At 43.9% G+C, this 20678-nt stretch overlaps 1 protein-coding gene across 3 annotated transcripts in view; it reads right to left on the reverse strand.

The window, feature by feature from the left end:
• The window catches only part of LOC147729362 (uncharacterized), a 347110-nt gene that overhangs the window by 170550 nt on the left and 155882 nt on the right, over window positions 1–20678 (reverse strand). For all 3 annotated transcript variants that reach the window (XM_086959634.1, XM_086959632.1, XM_086959631.1), the window contains one exon: window positions 4132–4245. In XM_086959634.1, the coding sequence (XP_086815760.1) occupies window positions 4132–4245 (114 nt within the window). The remainder of the gene's footprint in view (window positions 1–4131; window positions 4246–20678) is intronic.

Here is a 20678-nt window from a genome sequence, read left to right on the forward strand (position 1 = left end):
TGCAGCGCCGGCCCGACGAGGAGCACGCCCAGATGATGAAGCAGGACACCCTTCGGGTGTGTGAGGGCCCGTCGGGCATTGCAGCGCCGGCCCGACGAGGAGCACGCCCAGATGATGAAGCAGGACACCCTTCGGGTGTGTGAGGGCCCGTCGGGCATTGCAGCGCCGGCCCGACGAGGAGCATGCCCAGATGATGAAGCAGGACACCCTTCGGGTGTGTGAAGGCCCTTGGAGGGGCCCGTCGGGCATTGCGGCGCCGGCCCGACGAGGAGCACGCCCAGATGATGAAGCAGGACACCCTTCGGGTGTGTGAGGGCCCGTCGGGCATTGCAGCGCCGGCCCGACGAGGAGCACGCCCAGATGATGAAGCAGGACACCCTTCGGGTGTGTGAGGGCCCGTCGGGCATTGCAGCGCCGGCCCGACGAGGAGCATGCCCAGATGATGAAGCAGGACACCCTTCGGGTGTGTGAAGGCCCTTGGAGGGGCCCGTCGGGCATTGCGGCACCGGCCCGACGAGGAGCACGCCCAGATGATGAAGCACGACACCCTTCGGGTGTGTGAGGGCACTGGCGCCTATTGGAGCTTATTCCACTGACCTGGAGACCTGCTATTTTTCAATTCCTCATGTTTCCTATCTTTTTCGAAGGAACTGCAGACTCTTGTATTTAAGTCATGACCAAAGGGAGCTTGTGCGCTGGACCTGGCTAAAGGCTCCTGGTTCCTCTTGTTTGAACGAGGGTTCTGCAGCACCCCATTGTACTGCCCCCGCACCCCTCTTACTGCTGCTGGTAAAAGACATAAACGCACCCCCAAAGGGACACTGGGCCGAGTGACGGGGGAGGGCACCCCCCTACAGCCGGAGGCCACGACGCAGGAATCTCATTCCCTTAGAGTTAGAGCAGGGGAGAGGAATATACAGGTGTCCCTTCAATATTTAATGGCCTCGCGCAGTGACATTTGAGAAGGGGCCGCACTCGGCAGGATAAATCACTAACATGGGTTTTAGCCATGGGCGGGAAGGGGATGGGGGGGGGGGGCGGGGGAGAAGGGTGGAGGAGGGGTGAGGGAAAGCAAAGATGGAGAATGTAAAAGAAGCCAACTAATGAGGGGGGGGCACCTCTTACCCCTCACCAACAGCGCAGGAGAGCGAGACCCTCTCCTTGAACCCCAACACCACAGCGCCCCATGTATGCACCCCAAGCCCAGTGAAGACTAGGGCAAATACTGACACTCCCCAACACTCACACCCACACACACCATCCCCTCTATCCATCCTGCACAAGCCTGCCCACACTTATTTTAAAGTTTTATTTAGCGCTCATTTGTCGCAATGCCGCTTCTTGGCGCTGATAAACATTGGTATTACTCAGTATGACGTCCTTGTTTGTAAAAGGCTGGTTTGTATTCGGGCTAGTGACAGCAGATTGCAGCTGGTGCTAAACCCGTTAAGCTATCTCCCCTGTAGTCACTCACATCACCCCTCCGGCACCCCTGAGGGTTCCTGCCACCTCGGCTCACATCTTTGCTCGGTCCGCTGTGTCTGCCTTCCTCCGGCGCTCACACGGCTTTACGGCACTGCCTCCCTTCACTCCCACCACAGGCACGACAACCGACCCCCTCCAGCCCCTCTCCCGCCATCACAGGTGCATCAGGTCATTCTCACCTTCAGCTCTTATCACACGAGCCTCTATCCGCCCCGTCCCACACACACCAGCTCCCCCGCACTCTCCACCCAGCACAAATGAACTCATATATCGAAACCCCAGTCACTGTGTGGATCAAGTTTTTATGGTCCTGAAGAAGAGCCGCTGGATCATTCACACGAATAAATTAGGCTTGAAACATGTCGACCTTCAGCTACCTTACACAATCACTTCTAGTTGGTGGCACCCCATATTTTAACAAAGGTTGTAGGACCTCATCATTCAAATATTTCTGAGGAGTACCCCATCCTTATTGTCCTCCCACTCGTTCATAAATTTACTTAAAATACACCAATCTACTATTTTACCCACACTACACCATACAGCGTATAAAAAGATCTCCGGTAAAGAGCCCCCATTGAGGGTGCTGGTCGGACATTGAAGCGCCGGCCCCATGTGGAGCAAACGCCAATGAGGAAGCGTGACCCCCTATCTAGGTGTGTGAGTGCATTTGTTCCTACAGAGTAATGCTCCCGGCAGACTCTGTGGAACTTAACTGACCTAAGCAGACAAATCCGTACTTACTAGGAACTGCATACCTCTATGACATTAATTAGCTAATCAGAGCATGCAAGCTGGACCTGTATGCTTCAGAATCCCTCCCTATTGATATATATATATATAGACACACTGTTTAAGCCCCATTCACTGTCAAGATAAGATCTCTTCCCACAGAAAAGGCAGACAGCTTCTAACCGTATGCTGGAATGCTTGCTTTTTATTACTTAGTTGTGTATAGCAGATGTTTTAGCCTTAAACTTTTGTGGCATTTCCTATTCATGCCTCAGTATCTTTCTTTGCACTTTGTAGGCAGATTGATTTTTTCAACTTAATCTATTTGGTCATTATCCAATTCTAAATGTTGTAATAAACATTGCACATTAAAAATAAAGTTAATATACAAGAGCTAGGCCATATTTTACTACTAAACAGGCAGCCACAAGTGCAGTTTCCTTGCAGACAACAGCGTCATGATTTGAATGGTGCATTAGGTGCAGTGACACCGGGTTCAAAAGTTGTTGGAACTCTTCTAAACACCGAATATTGCTATATTTTACAACTAAACAGGCAGTAATAAGTGCAGCTATCTAGCAAACACTAGGGTCACGATTTCAATAGTGCAGCAGGTGCAGTGGCACAGGGACCTAAAGGTACAGGCACCCACTAAACACCTTATATTGATATATTTTATTCCTAAACAAGCAACCAAAAAAGTTCAGTTACCTTGCAGTCAACAGGGTCATGATTTGAATAGTGTAGCAGGTGCAGTAGCACAGGGTCCAAAAGTTATCAGAACTCCTCTAAACACCTAATATTGCTATATTTTACTACTAAACAAGCAGTCACAATTACAGTTACCTCACAATTTAAAGGGGCTTGATTTAAATGATGCAGCAAGTGCAGTGGCACTAGGGCCAAAAGTTGCCATACCTCCATTAAACACCTAATATTGCTATATTTTACAACCAAACAGGCAGTCACAAGTGCAGATATCTAGCAAACACTAGGGTCATGATTTCAATAGTGCAACCGGTGCAGTTGCACAAGGACCAAAGGCTCCAGGCACCCCGCTAAACACCTAATATTGCTATATTTTACTACTAAACAAGCAGTCACAATTACAGTTACCTCACAATTTAAAGGGGCTTGATTTAAATGATGCAGCAAGTGCAGTGGCACTAGGGCCAAAAGTTGCCATACCTCCATTAAACACCTAATATTGCTATATTTTACAACCAAACAGGCAGTCACAAGTGCAGATATCTAGCAAACACTAGGGTCATGATTTCAATAGTGCAACCGGTGCAGTTGCAATAGGACCAAAGGCTCCAGGCACCCCGCTAAACATCTAATATTGCTATATTTTATTCCTAAACAGGCAACCACAAGTTCAGATACCTTGCAGACAATAGGGTCATGATTTGAATGGTGCAGCAGGCGCAGTAGCACCAGGCCCAAAAGTTGGCAGAAGTACTCTAAACACATAACATTGCTGAACAGGTAGTCACAATTGCAGTTACCTTGCAGACAACAGGGGCATGATTTGAATGATGCAGAAGGTGCAGTGGCACCGGGCCCAGAAGTTATCACAACTCCTCTAAACACATAATATTGCGATTACATCAATGAATACCACTAATAACAGCACAATATATTGCCTTTTTGTACATAAACAAGTCAAAACGCTTTAACAGATTTTCTAGAACTTATATTGTACAACTACTGAGCAAGCTACAACTTACAACAAAATACAGCTTATTATTAATCTGATAGGTGAAACCTAATGCAGTTACCAATGCTTCTTGTTCCTCTGTCTCCTATTGCCTTGGTTCCACACCTCCTCCCAGCCCCCCTTGCTCTCTCACCCACCTCCCCTCCACAGGTGGAATACCCTGCCAGTTTCTATTCCCCCAGCTCCGGACTCACCTTGGCATCCTGAGATCCGCTGACAAGCAGCCCGTCGGCCAGGGCCAGGCACCAGACGGGGCCATTGTGTCCGAATAATGTCCTGGAGCAGACACCCAGTCGAATGTTCCAGATCTGGAAAGGGAAACAAAGCCTGTTCACCAGCAGCGAGGCAGCGCTTTCAATGACCAAGGCATGCGGGCATCATGAGATCAAAGAGCCTGGCATCCACAGCGCCCAGGTATCCCTAGGGGCCACAGTGCTGCGCTGTACAAATGCTGATTGATTGGCACAGAATGCAGGTTGGCTTACAATCATTTGTGCTGGCTACTGACGGCTTGGCTTAGAGAAGAGCTGCTGTAGGAGTTGGCGCGGAGATTGCATGTGTATCTGTAGTTACTGACCGGAGATGACCTTTATTACGCGGGCGTTTCACTGCTGTAGGTTTACAGCGCAGGCTTTACAACGCAAGTCGTTACAACGACTTGCGCTGGAGGGCGCTGTAAGCTAAGGAATAGTACGATTTACTATCCAACACCTTCCCTACTGTACGTAGACTGGTGTTGGAATAGTAAATCGTACTATCCCTAAGTCCAGCGCCCTCCAGTGCAAGTCATTGAAACAACTTGTGTTGTAAAGCCCACGTTGTAAGATACTGCATGTCTCTGACATGTTGGTGCTACAGATGGTATTCATCACTGTAAAACAGAAGGTTCTCTTGGAACAAGTTACTTACCTTCGGTAACGCTCTTTCTGGGGGGTGCTCTATCGAGCTGCAGATTCCTCACCTTTACAACGATTCCAGGCACCAGACTGTGTTCGGATTTTTAACGGGAATTGCTACTATGTGGCAGCAGATGGCGCCATCGGGCTTGGTTCAGCAATGGAAAATCATGCCAAGTTGGCGGTGACAGTGCGCCAGCTCATGTGGGACCTTTTTAGCATGTAGAGTCCGCTCAGCAGACCAGGAGGATGGAGTGCAGTGCGGGATCTGCGGGTAACAGTATCCATAAAAAGAACAAATGACTTACCGTCGCATATTCCTTACCTCTGAACTACATACCCGAGCTGTGGCTTCCAAGAGGCGGAGGGTCTGAGGGGTGGACTCGTTTCAAGAGGTCCTGCAAAACTCAGCCAGCAAAAGGACCCCCTCTGCACACTAAACTGTCTAGGGAGTAATACTTATAATAATAAAAATATGACAGTAATTTATAATGTGCCTAGTTACTTCTAACAAAGTGTCCCAGCGCGGAGGTTTCACTACCGAATACAGATCAGGCCACCAATCAAAGGAAGCCTCAATCAGGTCGATCTGAAAAACTAAGTTTTTATGTTTTTGTTTCAGAATAATAATTCAGTTTTCTCCTGTTTGAGAGAAAAGGGAAGAGAATTCCATTTCTTGGTGCTTGGTAACTGAAAGCGCATTCCCCACTGTGTACCCTTTTCACAACAGGAATGCAGGCCGAAAAGGCTCCTGCTGATCTTAAATTCCTTCTAGGAGAGTCGGATTTATGAAAACAATGCATATAGTGACGGCAGTTATTGTTAACATTTTTGTAATAGTAGCACATAGCTTTAACAAAGAGCATTTCTCTCAGTCAGCCAATGAAATTTAGCAAAAGCAGGGCCTGTACGCGACCGCCTCAGACGATTTAACAGTAGAAGAGCTGCCGCATTCTGCACAAATGTATGACCTTACAACGCATACATTTACAACGCATGCACCTACAACGCAGTTTTTACATCGCAAAATCCACTACAACGCATTCCATTACATCGCATGACACTACATCGCATTTTTAAAAACTACCCTTACAACGCATTCCATTACATTGCATACTAGCTTTACAACGTATACCATTACATTGCATTTAAGGTAAGTATTGGATAGTATAGGGGTCAAAATTACTATTCTAACTCCAGGGGGTGCATCAGTAGGGTAAGTGTTGGATAGCGTAGGGGTTAGAAATGACTATTCTAACTCCAATGGTATGCCTTGTAATGGTATGCGTTGTAATACCTGTGTTGTAGTGACATGCGATGTAGTGCCATGCGTTGTAATGGTATGCGTTGTAATGCCTGCGTTGTAGTGTTGTGCGCTGTAAAGAATGTTGCAATGTAATGCCTGCGTTGTAAGTGTAGTGCAATGTAATGGTTGCGTTGTAAAGGTTGTTTCCCGGTCTGCACACGCTGTAGTCTCTCCAGTCGGTACTGTGAGACTTCCAAATACACCACATTGCAGTAGTCCAGCCTAGATGTGATCAGGGCCTGGTCCACTCTATTTCTAGTGGTCTCTGGAAGGAGTCCAAGGATCTTTTTAAAGGTTTTTAAGACCCCAGAACACTTCTCTGCTAGGCTTATAATCTGGCTGTCAAACGAGGACTTTACATCAAACCAGGGGCCCGATGTAGGTAGCCAAATACCGGTCGGTAACGGCCGAAATTCGGTAATTCCGGCCATTACCGACCGGTAAAAGAGAATCGAGATGTAAGAGACGGAAAAGGTACCGAATCGATAAATACCTGTCGGTAAAACACCGAATCGGTAGTATCCGATTCGGATTTTACCGAATACATATTTTCCGAATCGGAAAACAATAATCGGTAAAAATCCGATTCGGAAATCACCGAATGCACATTTACCGACTCGGTAAATAACAAGTGGTAAAAAATGCCTATTGAGATGTAGCAAAAACTAAAAATACCGAATTCCATGGAATTCGGTATTTAAGAATCGGTATTTACCATGGACTGGGAGCAGGTGGTAACCAGGAACAGGATATAAAAGTAGGACCCAAAATGCAACAGTGCAACCACAATGGCGGCATTGTACGTAATAGCCAGGCGTCTACGGATACAGGCAGCAGGACAGAGGGTCTGGCTAAGGGAGGAGCAGGTATATAGACAGAGGATCACCCTCTTCCAATTGACAGAAGCTGAAATCCTGCAAAGGTACAGACTGCACCCCAGGACCATCCTTGACTTGATTGCGGACCTCCAGCCTTATTTGTAACACACAACCCCAAGAGCACATGCAATCCCACCACATGTGCAGGTGCTGTGCTGCCTGCACCTCCTCGCCTCTGGTAGCTACCAGCACGTCATAGCCGCTGTCGGTGGTGTGTCTCAGAGCAGCCTATCAAGGATTTTCAGGAAATTCTTAAACGCCATGATGGACAGGATGGAGCACTACATACAGTTCCCTGAGACCCTGGCAGAACTCGCTCGGACCAAGACCGAGTTCTATCAACTCGCCCAGTTTCCGCACATCATTGGCTGCATCGATGGGACACACATCCCACTATGCCCACCTGCAGCCACGGAACATATTTACAGAAACCGGAAATCCACACATTCACTCAATGTGCAGGTGATCTGCAACGCTGGCAACATAATAACGGACATTGTTGCAAAATATCCTGGGAGCAGCCATGACTCCTACATATTCACCAACAGTGGGATTTATAGACGCCTTGTGGCTGGCGACTTCGGTGATGGATACCTGCTGGGTAAGTATGTGCAAGACACCATGATAGTCCATGCTGAAGGAAACATTGCGAGTATGTGACTAATAAAATTCTCATTACCCACCTAGGTGACAGTGCATATGCCCTACGGTCATTTGTACTCACCCCGTACCTGAACCCATCCAACCTGAGAGAAAGGAGATACAACATGGCACACCGAAGAACCCGTAGCGTTGTTGAACGCACTTTCGGACTTCTGAAAAGCAGATTCAGGTGCCTCCATAAGAGTGGGGGTGCACGCCAATATACACCAATCATCTGTTGCAAGATAATAGCTACCTGCGCCATGCTGCACAATCTTGCAACAAAGGAGGGCACAGACATCGAAATAACCTATCATGAGGACATAGATGACGTGCCTGAACAAGGCGATTACGCTGCAGCAGGAGCAGCACCTGCGACAGATGGAAGACTGCGACGCGCAGAAATAACCAATAGATACTTTTGAATCACAGAAGACACACAGGCATGTCCATGTCTTGTAACACTAACTTTAATGTGCACAACTGCACTATTGTAGACCACAAAAAAACAAAAATAAATTCACCATGCACACTGGGTTGCCAAAGTTGAATTCACTATGAGCAGTCCCTTCAATGTTACATTCCCTCAATGCTTGCGCTTGCGTGTGTTGTGGAGTGAGCCACGGGGCTGGGGTTCAACCTGCGCAGTGGGAACCGTGTCTTCAGCATTGAGTCTGCTGCTCCGACGAATGTCCTGCACTGGTGTGCTTGCCTCACTCCTGCTTGTGGACTCCTCCGTGTCCAGAACACAAGTACCCCCAGCAGTGGCTGTCTGCTGTGTCAGCAATACCTCCATGGCAGAGGTCACCCTCCTCATCCCCCTGGACATGTCACTGCAGCAGTGAACAATTCTACTCTGCATGGTCACAGACCTATGGTATAGCAGTGTATTAGAGGTAGCCAGACGGTCAATGGACTGACTCAGCTCCTGTACCTTGCGCCTGTACCTGCGCCTTTCCTGGTGGTCAGTCTCCAGAGTGTCACAGAGGGTGCCCATGCGCGCTCCCATGTCCCTCACCCCCTCTGCCATGGACTCAATTCCTTTGCCCATTGACTCAATTCCTTTGCCCATTGACTCCATACCTTTGCCCATGGCCTCCATTCCCTTCGCCATGGAACCTATCCCCCGATCGATGTCCGACATCCTTTTGTTCAGGATGCGCACCTGTCTATGCACGGCCAGGATACCCTTTGCCTGTATGCGTTGCACCCTCACCATTGTGCCTTCCAGGCCGGCAAATACGCCCTGCTCATACTGCCCCTCATCCTGCTGACGTGCCCTACGGCCACGGTCTCTTTCACCGCCACTCCCCATTGCCCCTGTTGGCCTGCGTTGCTAGCCGGTGGTGGTGTGCTTGGTCTGGGTGCCTGCAGCACTTCCTCATCAGAGCTGTCCATTATGTGCAATGGCGGTGCGTCCTGCCTCCTTGGCCTCACAAGCACTGGGGAACCGGAGCTCGGTGTTGTGGCACCTGCAGGTGGTGCTGCTGGCTGTGACTCGAAAAGGAGGGGCGACAGTGGCTGTGCATTGGCGTCTTCCTCCGTTGGTGTGCGTGCTTGCGTGGTCTCTGTGTCCTCATGGACAGTGCTAGGTCCTGCAGTGTCTGTGCTTTTTTCTGTCTGTGCCATTGTTGGTGCTCTTGACTCTCCTCCCTGCGCTGCTCTGCGCGATGTCTCTCCTGTGGAGAGACATGGACAATGATCAGATGTGTGTTCTCATCACACATATTCCTGCTACACATTAATCTGTCACTCAACTGGTTGTGTTTGGTGTGTGTGGAATGGCATGCTGTGTTCATTATTGGCAGCTTTTATGTTTATGTCTACGCCTACAACTACCATGATGCATTGCTGCTGACTACTGTGATGTGTACTGGATTGTGAGTGATTCACCTACATTGGGGAAGGGGACAGGGAATGTGTGGGGTGCATGGACATGCATCTTACCTTTCTTCCTTGCAGCTCTGTCTGTGCTATCTGCATCCCCGAGCCCATGTATGCTCTCTGACTCCATGGTGGATTCAACTAGCTGCTCCAATTCAGTCAGGCGTGGTGCACGGTTACTCCCCCCACCTGTGAGTCCTGATTCCTTCCTCTGGCCGGAAAGCTTCTTTTTGGTGGTGATCCTCAGATCATACCACCTTTTTTTCATGTCACCTATTCCACGGTGAGTCACTCCCAGCGCATTCACCTTGCTCTGTATTTCCAGCCAGGTGCTCCTCTTGATGGACTCTGGTACTTGCAGTGAATGCCTCCCAAACAGCTGACTGTAGTGCTGCACGACCTCCTCCACCAGCACCTGGAGCTCTGTGGGGCTGAATTTGATCTTTCTCTTCCTGTCACCTCCATCCTTCTGTGCCTCCTGGCCCTCCATGTGTTTGCTGTGCTGGGCTCAGTGCAGCCTGCTCCTCTGTCTCACCTCCAGCTCTCTCTGCTGTTCTGTTGCTCTGAACCAGCATGGGCGTGGCCTGCTACAGGTACTGGGGTGTGGTACTTGCTTCTGATTGGTTGGATTCCCTGAGGCTTTGTTGTTGGGTGTGGTGGGTCTCCCTGATTGGTTCACTGTGCTCACATGTCTGTTTTCGAATTTTCCAGAGCGGATTTTACCGAATCGGTAAATACCGAATCGGTAATGTCCGATTCGGTATTCTCCGATTCGGTAACTCCCATTCATTCCTATGGGACTGTAGGTCCATTGGAGTGTATGGGTGTTACCGATTCGGAGTTATCCGAATCGGACAATACCGGTTCGGTATTTACCGATTTTGGATACCGATTGGTACCGAATCGGTATTGTTTTCCGTCTTTTTACCTACATTGCGTTTTCCGGTTCAGAAATACCGATTCGGTATCGTTCGGTATTTATGAACCGGTAAAAAAAATTACCTACATCGGGCCCCAGATGCCTAATTTCTTAACTTTTTGCTTAGGAACCAGTAGCGTCCCAACGCGTCAGCCACCGAGCAGAGGACGAGATCGAAGGCTACTTATGATGGATAAGGACCTCAGTTTTTCCGGCATTAAGCTTCAGGCAACTGAGGTTCAACCACTCAGCCACATCTGATAAACAGGACCTCAGCAGAGACGCCGTGTTGGCTTCATCCTGAGATAGGGTGATAATGAGCTGTGTATCATCGGCGTACGATACGATATTAAAACTGTAAGACTCTATGATACCTGGTGAATGTATGAATGACGCCCATGTAGCAGCCTAGCAGATGTCTAGATCAGGCAAACCCCTCGCCAATGACGCGGAGGCAGCATTGGCTACAGTGGAACGTGCTCATTGGCCCTCAGGGGGTTGCTTCCAGCCTGCCTTAATCACAGGACATTCCACCTGCACAGGATCCATGTCTCCACCACCTTCCACCTTCTTAGCATCAACAAAGACAGCTAAGACAGGTCATCAACAGAATATTCTGTTGTGGGCTCTATGTGGCTATCCTCGGGTCAAGCCCGGGAGCTTTTACTCCTCTCTGAGCGATGTCATCAAAAGGAAATGTTAGGAACAGCGACCCACGTGGAAGGGCCAGCCTGTGGGAGAAAGGAACCCCAGGGTTTCAGCACTAATTTGTCAAGAAAGAGAGGCGTGTAGAGAGGGTGCACTAACAGCACCTGCAACTCACTAACACTGCACACAGAAGTGACGACGAAAAGAGAAACGTTTGATAGTGAGAAGCAGCAGCGCGTAGCTGTGCCAAGGCTCAAACGACATGTACATCAGAGCTGTGAGGACCAAGGTAAGCCCCATTGAGGCATAAGGAAGGGTATTGGCAGAAACATGTGCATTGAACCTTTTAGAATCTCGTCACACGGGTTACATGGTAAAGACGGGTGACTCGGTAAACATAAGAGGGCCGAGAAGACCGACAGATTTGGGGAAATTCACAAATGTATCTTACACCTGTCAGTAAATGAGGCATGTAAGTTACGTTACACTTTTGAGGAACCTTACTACTTTTGGCTGGTCAAAATATCAGAGTGTATAGGTACTCAAAAGTGAGGAAAAACATGTCTCCACCTCCGAAAAAGGGTATGAGTAAAATTTACGAGTGTAAGTTACTCCTGCCACAAAGGAAACTGCAGTAAGTCTGGCACCGCAAATGGACGACCACTGATTCTCTGCTACTGCAAAACCACCCCATAGAAAATAATGGAGGTAAGACCTTGAAAAATAAACCCAAAGAAAATAATGTTAAATTAAATTATTTAAAACAGTTGAAAAACATAAATGAATATAATTTCATGTTAAAAAATCTAAAAAAAAAACATTTAACTATAAAATATTTTAGCAGCTTTTTTAATTAAATAAAGTATTATTAGTCTTTTTTAAATTAATTATATGCATCACTTTTATTAGTTATTAATGTATAATAAAGAAATTGATTTTTTTGCAAAAGAAACCCCAGTGACTAATATCCAAGCATGATGGCTTCTTACAACACTAGAGGCCAAGGAAGGGCCCAAAGATTCTTTGGGTCAAGCCTGACCAACAACACATATTTTCCTGCATCCTGTCTGCCCTGAATTGTTTGTTCAAAAGCTGTCCTGATTTTGTCAAAGACGGACAGAAAGATCTCACTAGCCATGTCAAGAAGAGCAAGTGCGGACAGACCTCGTTTTGATATCGAAGGACCAAAGTAGCGGAGGAAAATGTTCTTTCGCTGAATGCATCGATGCACATCGATTTCCTATCTGCAGCGAAGATGAGAACTTGTTCGGTTTGCCCTTCTTTATGGAGACCTGGAGCACAAGCTATGCAGCTTCCGATGTTGGAAGAGGAAGGGCAGGTTACCATGGCCTGGCCTATGTGACCTAACCACTGGAGGACTGAATTGGGTGCTGTGCTTGGCCTGGTCCAATAGGCCAATGAATTATTTGTTACAGCCTCTATAAGTTTGCTTCTGTTTCAACCATTGTAAATGTAATGTAATGTAAATGTGACTTGTAGAGAGTGAACTCATTCCCGAGGGCGTCTTGGCGTTGTCAGCGGTGGGTCTGGGTGTAGATCAGTTGGAAAATTAGGCTACTTGCTGGGCTTCGGACTCTGCTAGTCCTGAAAGAAGAGCCACATCTTTAACCTTTTCGATGCGTCGGATGCCCCCCGGACATCCGATGTCATAGTGGGCGTGTGCGTCGGACGGCCAGGGGCAGTACGATCTGCGCACGCGTTGGATTCGGCCGCACCCCAGCGGAATGACTGCTGCGGCAAAAAGGTTATAGCCTTTCTAAAGGTGAGTAGGGTTGAATCGGTTTTTAATGTCAAAGGTAGTCTGTTACAGAGCACTGCTGTGGTCCTGAAAAAGCTCTTGCCACCCTAGTGGTTCCTTTTAAATGAGGGGACCGTCAGGTTAATGACAGAGCCAGAGCGAAGAGTCCTTCCTGGAATATACCACCTGAGCTTCTCCTTGAAGCGTAGAGTTCCCTGGCCGTGCAATGCTTTATAGGCCAGGCATAAGGCTTTGACCTTGCAGCATTTCCTAACTGGTAGCCAGTGGAGTTTCATAATGGCTCCTCTAGCAGAATCATATTTTGGAATTTTGAAGAGGAAGCTGGGAGCAGCATTTTGTGAGTCTGGAGCCTCTTCAGGGGACCTACCACAAGGTCAAGGTAGAGACTATTGCAATAGTCAATCCTTGAAAGTATCAGGGCGATCAAAGTTTTTAAAAGTTCGGGGCTAGCAACTTTTTTTATCTTGTTTTACCAGCCTCAGAGAACCATAAGGAGGCGGCTGTATTTCTGTTCACCTGATCTTTAAGCTTCAGTTCAGCATCTAACACCAAACTGAGATGTTTTACTTTATTTGTGGGTTCCAAGAGTGGGCCCAACTCAGGCAGCCACCAGGCAGACGTCCAAAAAGAAGGGTTAGTGCTACAAATGACGACTTCAGTCTTTGTGGCATTAAGTTTCAGACAATTATTGTCCATCCAATTGCTAACTTTACTCATGCAGGTCATAAATGCAGAGCTTGAGTTTGTTACTGGTTTTGTTAATGACACCACAATTTGAGTGTCATCAGCGTATGATGCAAGGGAGACCAGAATTTTTGATGAGTGTGGACAGAGATGTCCAATAAAGATTGAAGAGTGTAGCACTCAAGGCCGAGCATGGCAAGGAGAAAGGCCTTGATGAGATGTTACTCATCACCTCACTTTGTTGTCTGTTGGTAAGAAAGTATTGAAGGAGATCTAGTGCAGTAGCCTTAATACCTAGGCTCTGCATACGGGCAACCAGAATCTCATGGTTGACCATGTTGAATGCAGCAGAGAGGTCCAGCAGGATCAGGGCCGCCCCCCACCGCCATTATTCAACTTTTCTCTGATTTCTTCAGTGGCTATTATCAAGGCGGATTCTGTACTCTGGTTTTTCCTGAGCCCCTGTTGTGTATCGTCCAGAAAAGCGTTTTCTGTTAAGTACAATGAAAGTTGTACGTTCATCACCTTCTTCACCACTTTGGCGGTGAACGGGAGTCTTGATATAGGGTAATAGTTATTAGGGTCCAGTGCATTCAGGTTGTCCTTTTTTTAGGAGAGGCAAAACAGAGGCCAGTTTCCACTATGATGGGAAGATTCCTTCGGCAAACATCCTGTTAAAGATTTGCTCCATGTTTTGTGCCATTTGAGCCGGGATCAAGTGAATTATTTTAGAGGGGCAGGGATCTTGCAGGGCACCCACTTTGAATAATGCAATTAGCTTAGTTCGTTTTTCTATCGAAGGGTCTTAAAAGTGGAATATCTGGCTTGAACTGATGTGGTAGCTGGATGTTGCCCATTCAGTTGGGAAACAGTTCTACCAGTTTTGAGTTTACTGAAAATGTTTACAATCTTTTCTTGAAAAAAGTTGGCCTCCATGCCACATAAGTTTTAATTTATTACTGCAGTATGTGGCTGGCAGGTACCACTATTTTATAATGAGTAAGGGAGTTTTGTTTCACATCACAGGCTAGTTCTAGTAGTTGGAAGTTTGTGCCGCAATGATAGGTTTTTTAGGTACAGTTAGTTTGTTTTTATAGATAATTTTCTCCTCATCTTCTTTTTTTTTTCTTCATTTCTTTTCTGGTTTGTGACAGTCCTGCCTAGATGTCTTAAGAGATTTGCAGTACCATGATTATTCGGTATCAATTACCGAATCCTTATGATTCGGTAATTACTGATTCGGTATTTACCGATTCCGTAATTGACATTGATTCCTATGGGCCTTGAGGCCCATAGGAATCAATGGCAATTACCGAATCGGTATATACCGATTCGGTAAGTTTACCGAATTGTCAAGGGGGACAGGGTGTCACTTTGACACCCTGTTGCACCCCTGATTCTGGCTTGTGTGCCATGTGACACACATACATGCCCTAAGGATGTGCATGTACACAGAAATTCGTTATTTACCATGCCATTGTATTTCATGGTAAATAACGAATTCCTAAGGGCCTGTGGCACTGTTTCCAGTGCCACCTACATCCCATATTACTGATTCTGTACATTTACCGATTCTGTAATTTACAGATTCGGTAAATTTACCGATACGGTAAATATACAGAATCGGTAATTTTCTGGCCCCGTACATCTGAAACTACAAATACCGGTCGGTAATGGCCGAAATCGGCCGTTACCGACCGGTATTTGGCCACCTACATATGGCCCTATATCTTTGAACTACAGAAAATATAATTATAATGAGAATGTGACATTGCACTACAAAATATAATATCTATGTACTACAGAATTTACAATTATAATACTGAATGTAACATTCTACTATAGAATGTAGCATCTACGTACTGCAGAATAACTACTTATAATACTGAATGCAACACTGCACTGCAGAATATAACATCTACATACTATAGAATGTATAAATATAATACAGAATGTGACATTGTACGACAGAATATATCATTATAATACTGAATGTAACATTGTACTACACAAAATATAATACTGAATGTATCACTGTACTACAGAATATAACATCTACATTCTACAGAATATATAATCATAGAACTGAATGTAACAATGTACAACAGAATATAACATCTACGTACTACAGTATATATAATTGTAATACTGAATGTAACATTGTACTACAGAATATAAAATCTACGTACTACAGAATATATATTTGTAATACAGAATGTAACATTGTACTACAGAATATATCATTATAATACTGAATGTGTCACTGTACTACAGAATATAACATCTACGTACTACAGAATATATAATTATAATACAGAATGTATAATTGTACTACAGATAATAACATCTATGTATTACAGAATATATATTTATAATACTGAATGTAACATGTACTACAGAATATAAAATCTACGTACTACAGAATATATATTTGTAATACAGAATGTAACATTGTACTACAGAATATAACATCTACGTACTACAGAATATATAATTATAATACTGAATGTATAATTGTACTACAGATAATAACATCTATGTATTACAGAATATATATTTATAATACTGAATGTAACATGTACTACAGAATATAACATCTACGTACTACAGAATATATATTTCTAATACTGAATGTGTTATTGTACTACAAAATATAACATCTACGTACTACAGAATATATCATTATAATACTGAATGTGTCACTGTACTACAGAATATAACATCTACGTACTACAGAATATATAATTATAATACAGAATGTATAATTGTACTACAGATAATAACATCTATGTATTACAGAATATATATTTATAATACTGAATGTAACATGTACTACAGAATATAACATCTACGTACTACAGAATATATAATTATATTACTGAATGTGTCACTGTACTACAGAATATAACATCTACGTACTACAGTATATATAATTATAATACAGAATGTAACATTGTACTACAGAATATATCATTATAATACTGAATGTGTCACTGTACTACAGAATATATAATTATATTACTGAATGTAACAATGTACAACAGAATATAACATCTACGTACTACAGTATATATAATTATAATACTGAATGTAACATTGTACTACAGAATATACAATCTACGTACTACAGAATATATATTTGTAATACAGAATGTAACATTGTACTACAGAATATATCATTATAATACTGAATGTGTCACTGTACTACAGAATATAACATCTACGTACTACAGAATATATAATTATAATACAGAATGTATAATTGTACTACAGATAATAACATCTATGTATTACAGAATATATATTTATAATACTGAATGTAACATGTACTACAGAATATAAAATCTACGTACTACAGAATATATATTTGTAATACAGAATGTAACATTGTACTACAGAATATAACATCTACGTACTACAGAATATATAATTATATTACTGAATGTATAATTGTACTACAGATAATAACATCTATGTATTACAGAATATATATTTATAATACTGAATGTAACATGTACTACAGAATATAACATCTACGTACTACAGAATATATATTTGTAATACTGAATGTGTTATTGTACTACAGAATATAACATCTACGTACTACAGAATATATCATTATAATACTGAATGTGTCACTGTACTACAGAATATAACATCTACGTACAACAGAATATATAATTATAATACAGAATTTATAATTGTACTACAGATAATAACATCTATGTATTACAGAATATATATTTATAATACTGAATGTAACATGTACTACAGAATATAACATCTACGTACTACAGAATATATAATTATATTACTGAATGTGTCACTGTACTACAGAATATAACATCTACGTACTACAGAATATATATTTATAATACAGAATGTAACATTGTACTACAGAATATATCATTATAATACTGAATGTGTCACTGTACTACAGAATATATAATTATATTACTGAATGTAACAATGTACAACAGAATATAACATCTACGTACTACAGTATATATAATTATAATACTGAATGTAACATTGTACTACAGAATATAAAATCTACGTACTACAGAATATATATTTGTAATACAGAATGTAACATTGTACTACAGAATATATCATTATAATACTGAATGTGTCACTGTACTACAGAATATAACATCTACGTACTACAGAATATATAATTATAATACAGAATGTATAATTGTACTACAGATAATAAAACCTATGTATTACAGAATATATATTTATAATACTGAATGTAACATGTACTACAGAATATAAAATCTACGTGCTACAGAATATATATTTGTAATACAGAATGTAACATTGTACTACAGAATATAACATCTACGTACTACAGAATATATAATTATAATACTGAATGTATAATTGTACTACAGATAATAACATCTATGTATTACAGAATATATATTTATAATACTGAATGTAACATGTACTACAGAATATAACATCTACGTACTACAGAATATATATTTGTAATACTGAATGTGTTATTGTACTACAGAATATAACATCTACGTACTACAGAATATATCATTATAATACTGAATGTGTCACTGTACTACAGAATATAACATCTACGTACTACAGAATATATAATTATAATACAGAATGTATAATTGTACTACAGATAATAACATCTATGTATTACAGAATATATATTTATAATAGTGAATGTAACATGTACTAAAGAATATATCATCTACGTACTACAGAATATATCATTATAATACTGAATGAGTCATTGTACTACAAAACATGGCATCAATGTAGTACAAAATATATCATTGTACTATGGAATATATGATTCTAATACAGAACATACTATATGTCCACTACAGAAGGTGCCATTAGTGTACTAAAGAATATATAAATTTGTAATTTAAAAATATTTATATAGCGCTCTTCTACCATGCGGTTTCTTGGCGCTTTTGGACTGCGAGGAGTGACAAGAGCAGAGAGGGATCAGACCTTGTAGGCTTGGGAAAAGAGCAGAGTTTTGAGACCCTTCCGAAACTCAATGTAGGAGGATGTCATCCGGAGTTCCGTCGGAAGGGAGTTCCAGAACGCAGGAGCGAGAACTGCAAATTTGGTTCCTCCGGCCTTTTTCTTTCGGAAACGGGGGGTAGTTAGCAGGGCCTGGTTGGTAGATCGAAGCTCTCTACCAGGTATATAAGGTTTGATGGCGGAGCAAATAAACTCCGGGGCGGTGCCCATTTTGGCCTGGAAGGTGGTACAGCCAAGTTTAAACAAGGCTCGCTCTTTTATCGGCAGCCAGTGCAATGCCTGCATTAAGGGGGTAACCCGATGGAATTTGGGCAGACCGTGGATCAGGCGGGCTGCCTGATTCTGCACTAGCTGCAAACGGTGAATGGCGTAGGCTGGAGCGCCATTGTAAATGATGTTGCCGTAGTCAAGGCGCGAGAGCACCATGGCCATCACTATGATTTTTAACACAGGCAGAGAGAAGAAGCGAGAAATCTTCCTGATAGTTCTCAGGGAAAAAAAACAAGAAGAAACAACCGAGGTGATCTGTGAGTGAACAGAAAGTGAAGAATGGAGAAAAATACCAAGGGTTTTGACCTTGGGAACTGGGAGCGGGGGGGCACCAAGTGAGGAGGGCCAGTGGGAGGGGGGACCAGGGACTGCAACCACCTCCAGTCAAGACTAACTCAGTCTTGTCTGGATTGAGTTTGAGGTTATATCATTATAACACTACCGAATATGGCTTTCCTGGGATCAGTTACACTGTTAAAGGAAGACACAACTCTGCTACGGATAAAGCTTCTCTCTTTTCTTCTGAGCCCCTTGAAAGAATGAGCACCTTTTCAAACTGAATGACTATTCTTCACGGCAAATGTGTTTATCCACTTTGGTAACTGATATGCAGCGAGATCTCGATTGACAACCTCTGCCTACGATGTATAGGATTCAGATCTCTATGTCTTAAACTCTGCTGTCGTCCACTAGCCATGGAGGGTAAGTCGTCCAGGTGCAACCTTTGCTGTCTAACTCCAAACTCTACAGAACACAGGAGAGGGCACACAGACCACCAATGGATCTGCAAGATGGTCTCTACAGGCTTCCAGGTGGTGGGGGAAGGAGGGGGCGCTGGAAGCAGGGGTTATGAAATGCTGCAGAACCCCTGAAATAGCTATGTGACATTCATCACAACAAAGCGCCTACCACACCATGCTTTTGTCATACATTCGGGACAAGGTGCTCTGGGATGCACTGCTGCACACACTACTCCCCCTGTGTTCTCCTTCTGAATGGGCATGGAGCTTGTGCTACACTTCTTCTTTATGTAATTGTATGCTTTTCACTATCCTTATGACTTTGTGAGGTAGTATTAAAGCAGGACCCCACTGTGAATATTGTTCCTGCACCATTGCATGAGCCCAGGCTATGTATCTCCAAGAAGACCCACTGGTGTGTGCCAGTCACAACCCGTGCAATGTGACGTGCACGTGGCATGGGCAAATGTGAACTGCCATTTCACCAGAGTGCCAGTTGGTGCTCACTGGCGTTGACGCGTCATTTTGATGCAGTTGCTTCCACCTGTAAAATGGCCGCCAGGAACAGATCACCCCTGGCATTGCAGGGTGAGCCTTCAGGTGGTGGCGGGGGAGGACAACTGGCATGGCTACGCTTTCCTTCACAACCCTATCATTAACACATCCTTTTCCTCCACGGCAACCACCCTTAGAGCCTCAATGCTGCTGCCAAGTATGAGGGCAGACAGAATATGAAGTCAGGAGCAACAGAGTGAAAGGAAGTGATTAAATGAAGGTATAAAAGAAAAGACAAATGGACTGTGAGCTGGGAAAATACGGGTCACACAACTTCCCTGAAAGAAAAAGACCAAGAGCATTGCACAAAGGGGTTTCAGAACTGTATATTGTAGGCCACAACGTGCTTTACCCCCAGAATCATCTGTATTGTGTGCTTTAGATACATGGCAGATCAAATCACATTTTTCACCATGATTTTGTGTCCAACTTGGTGTTTTAAGCTGTAGGCCTGGGCTTACATTGAATAGGTTATGGTGTAAAGTAATTACCCTTGTTGGGCTTTTGGGAATTT

Source organism: Lissotriton vulgaris, chromosome 2_2, assembly GCF_964263255.1.
Source record: "Lissotriton vulgaris chromosome 2_2, aLisVul1.2, whole genome shotgun sequence".
NCBI classification, from domain to species: Eukaryota; Metazoa; Chordata; class Amphibia; order Caudata; family Salamandridae; genus Lissotriton; species Lissotriton vulgaris.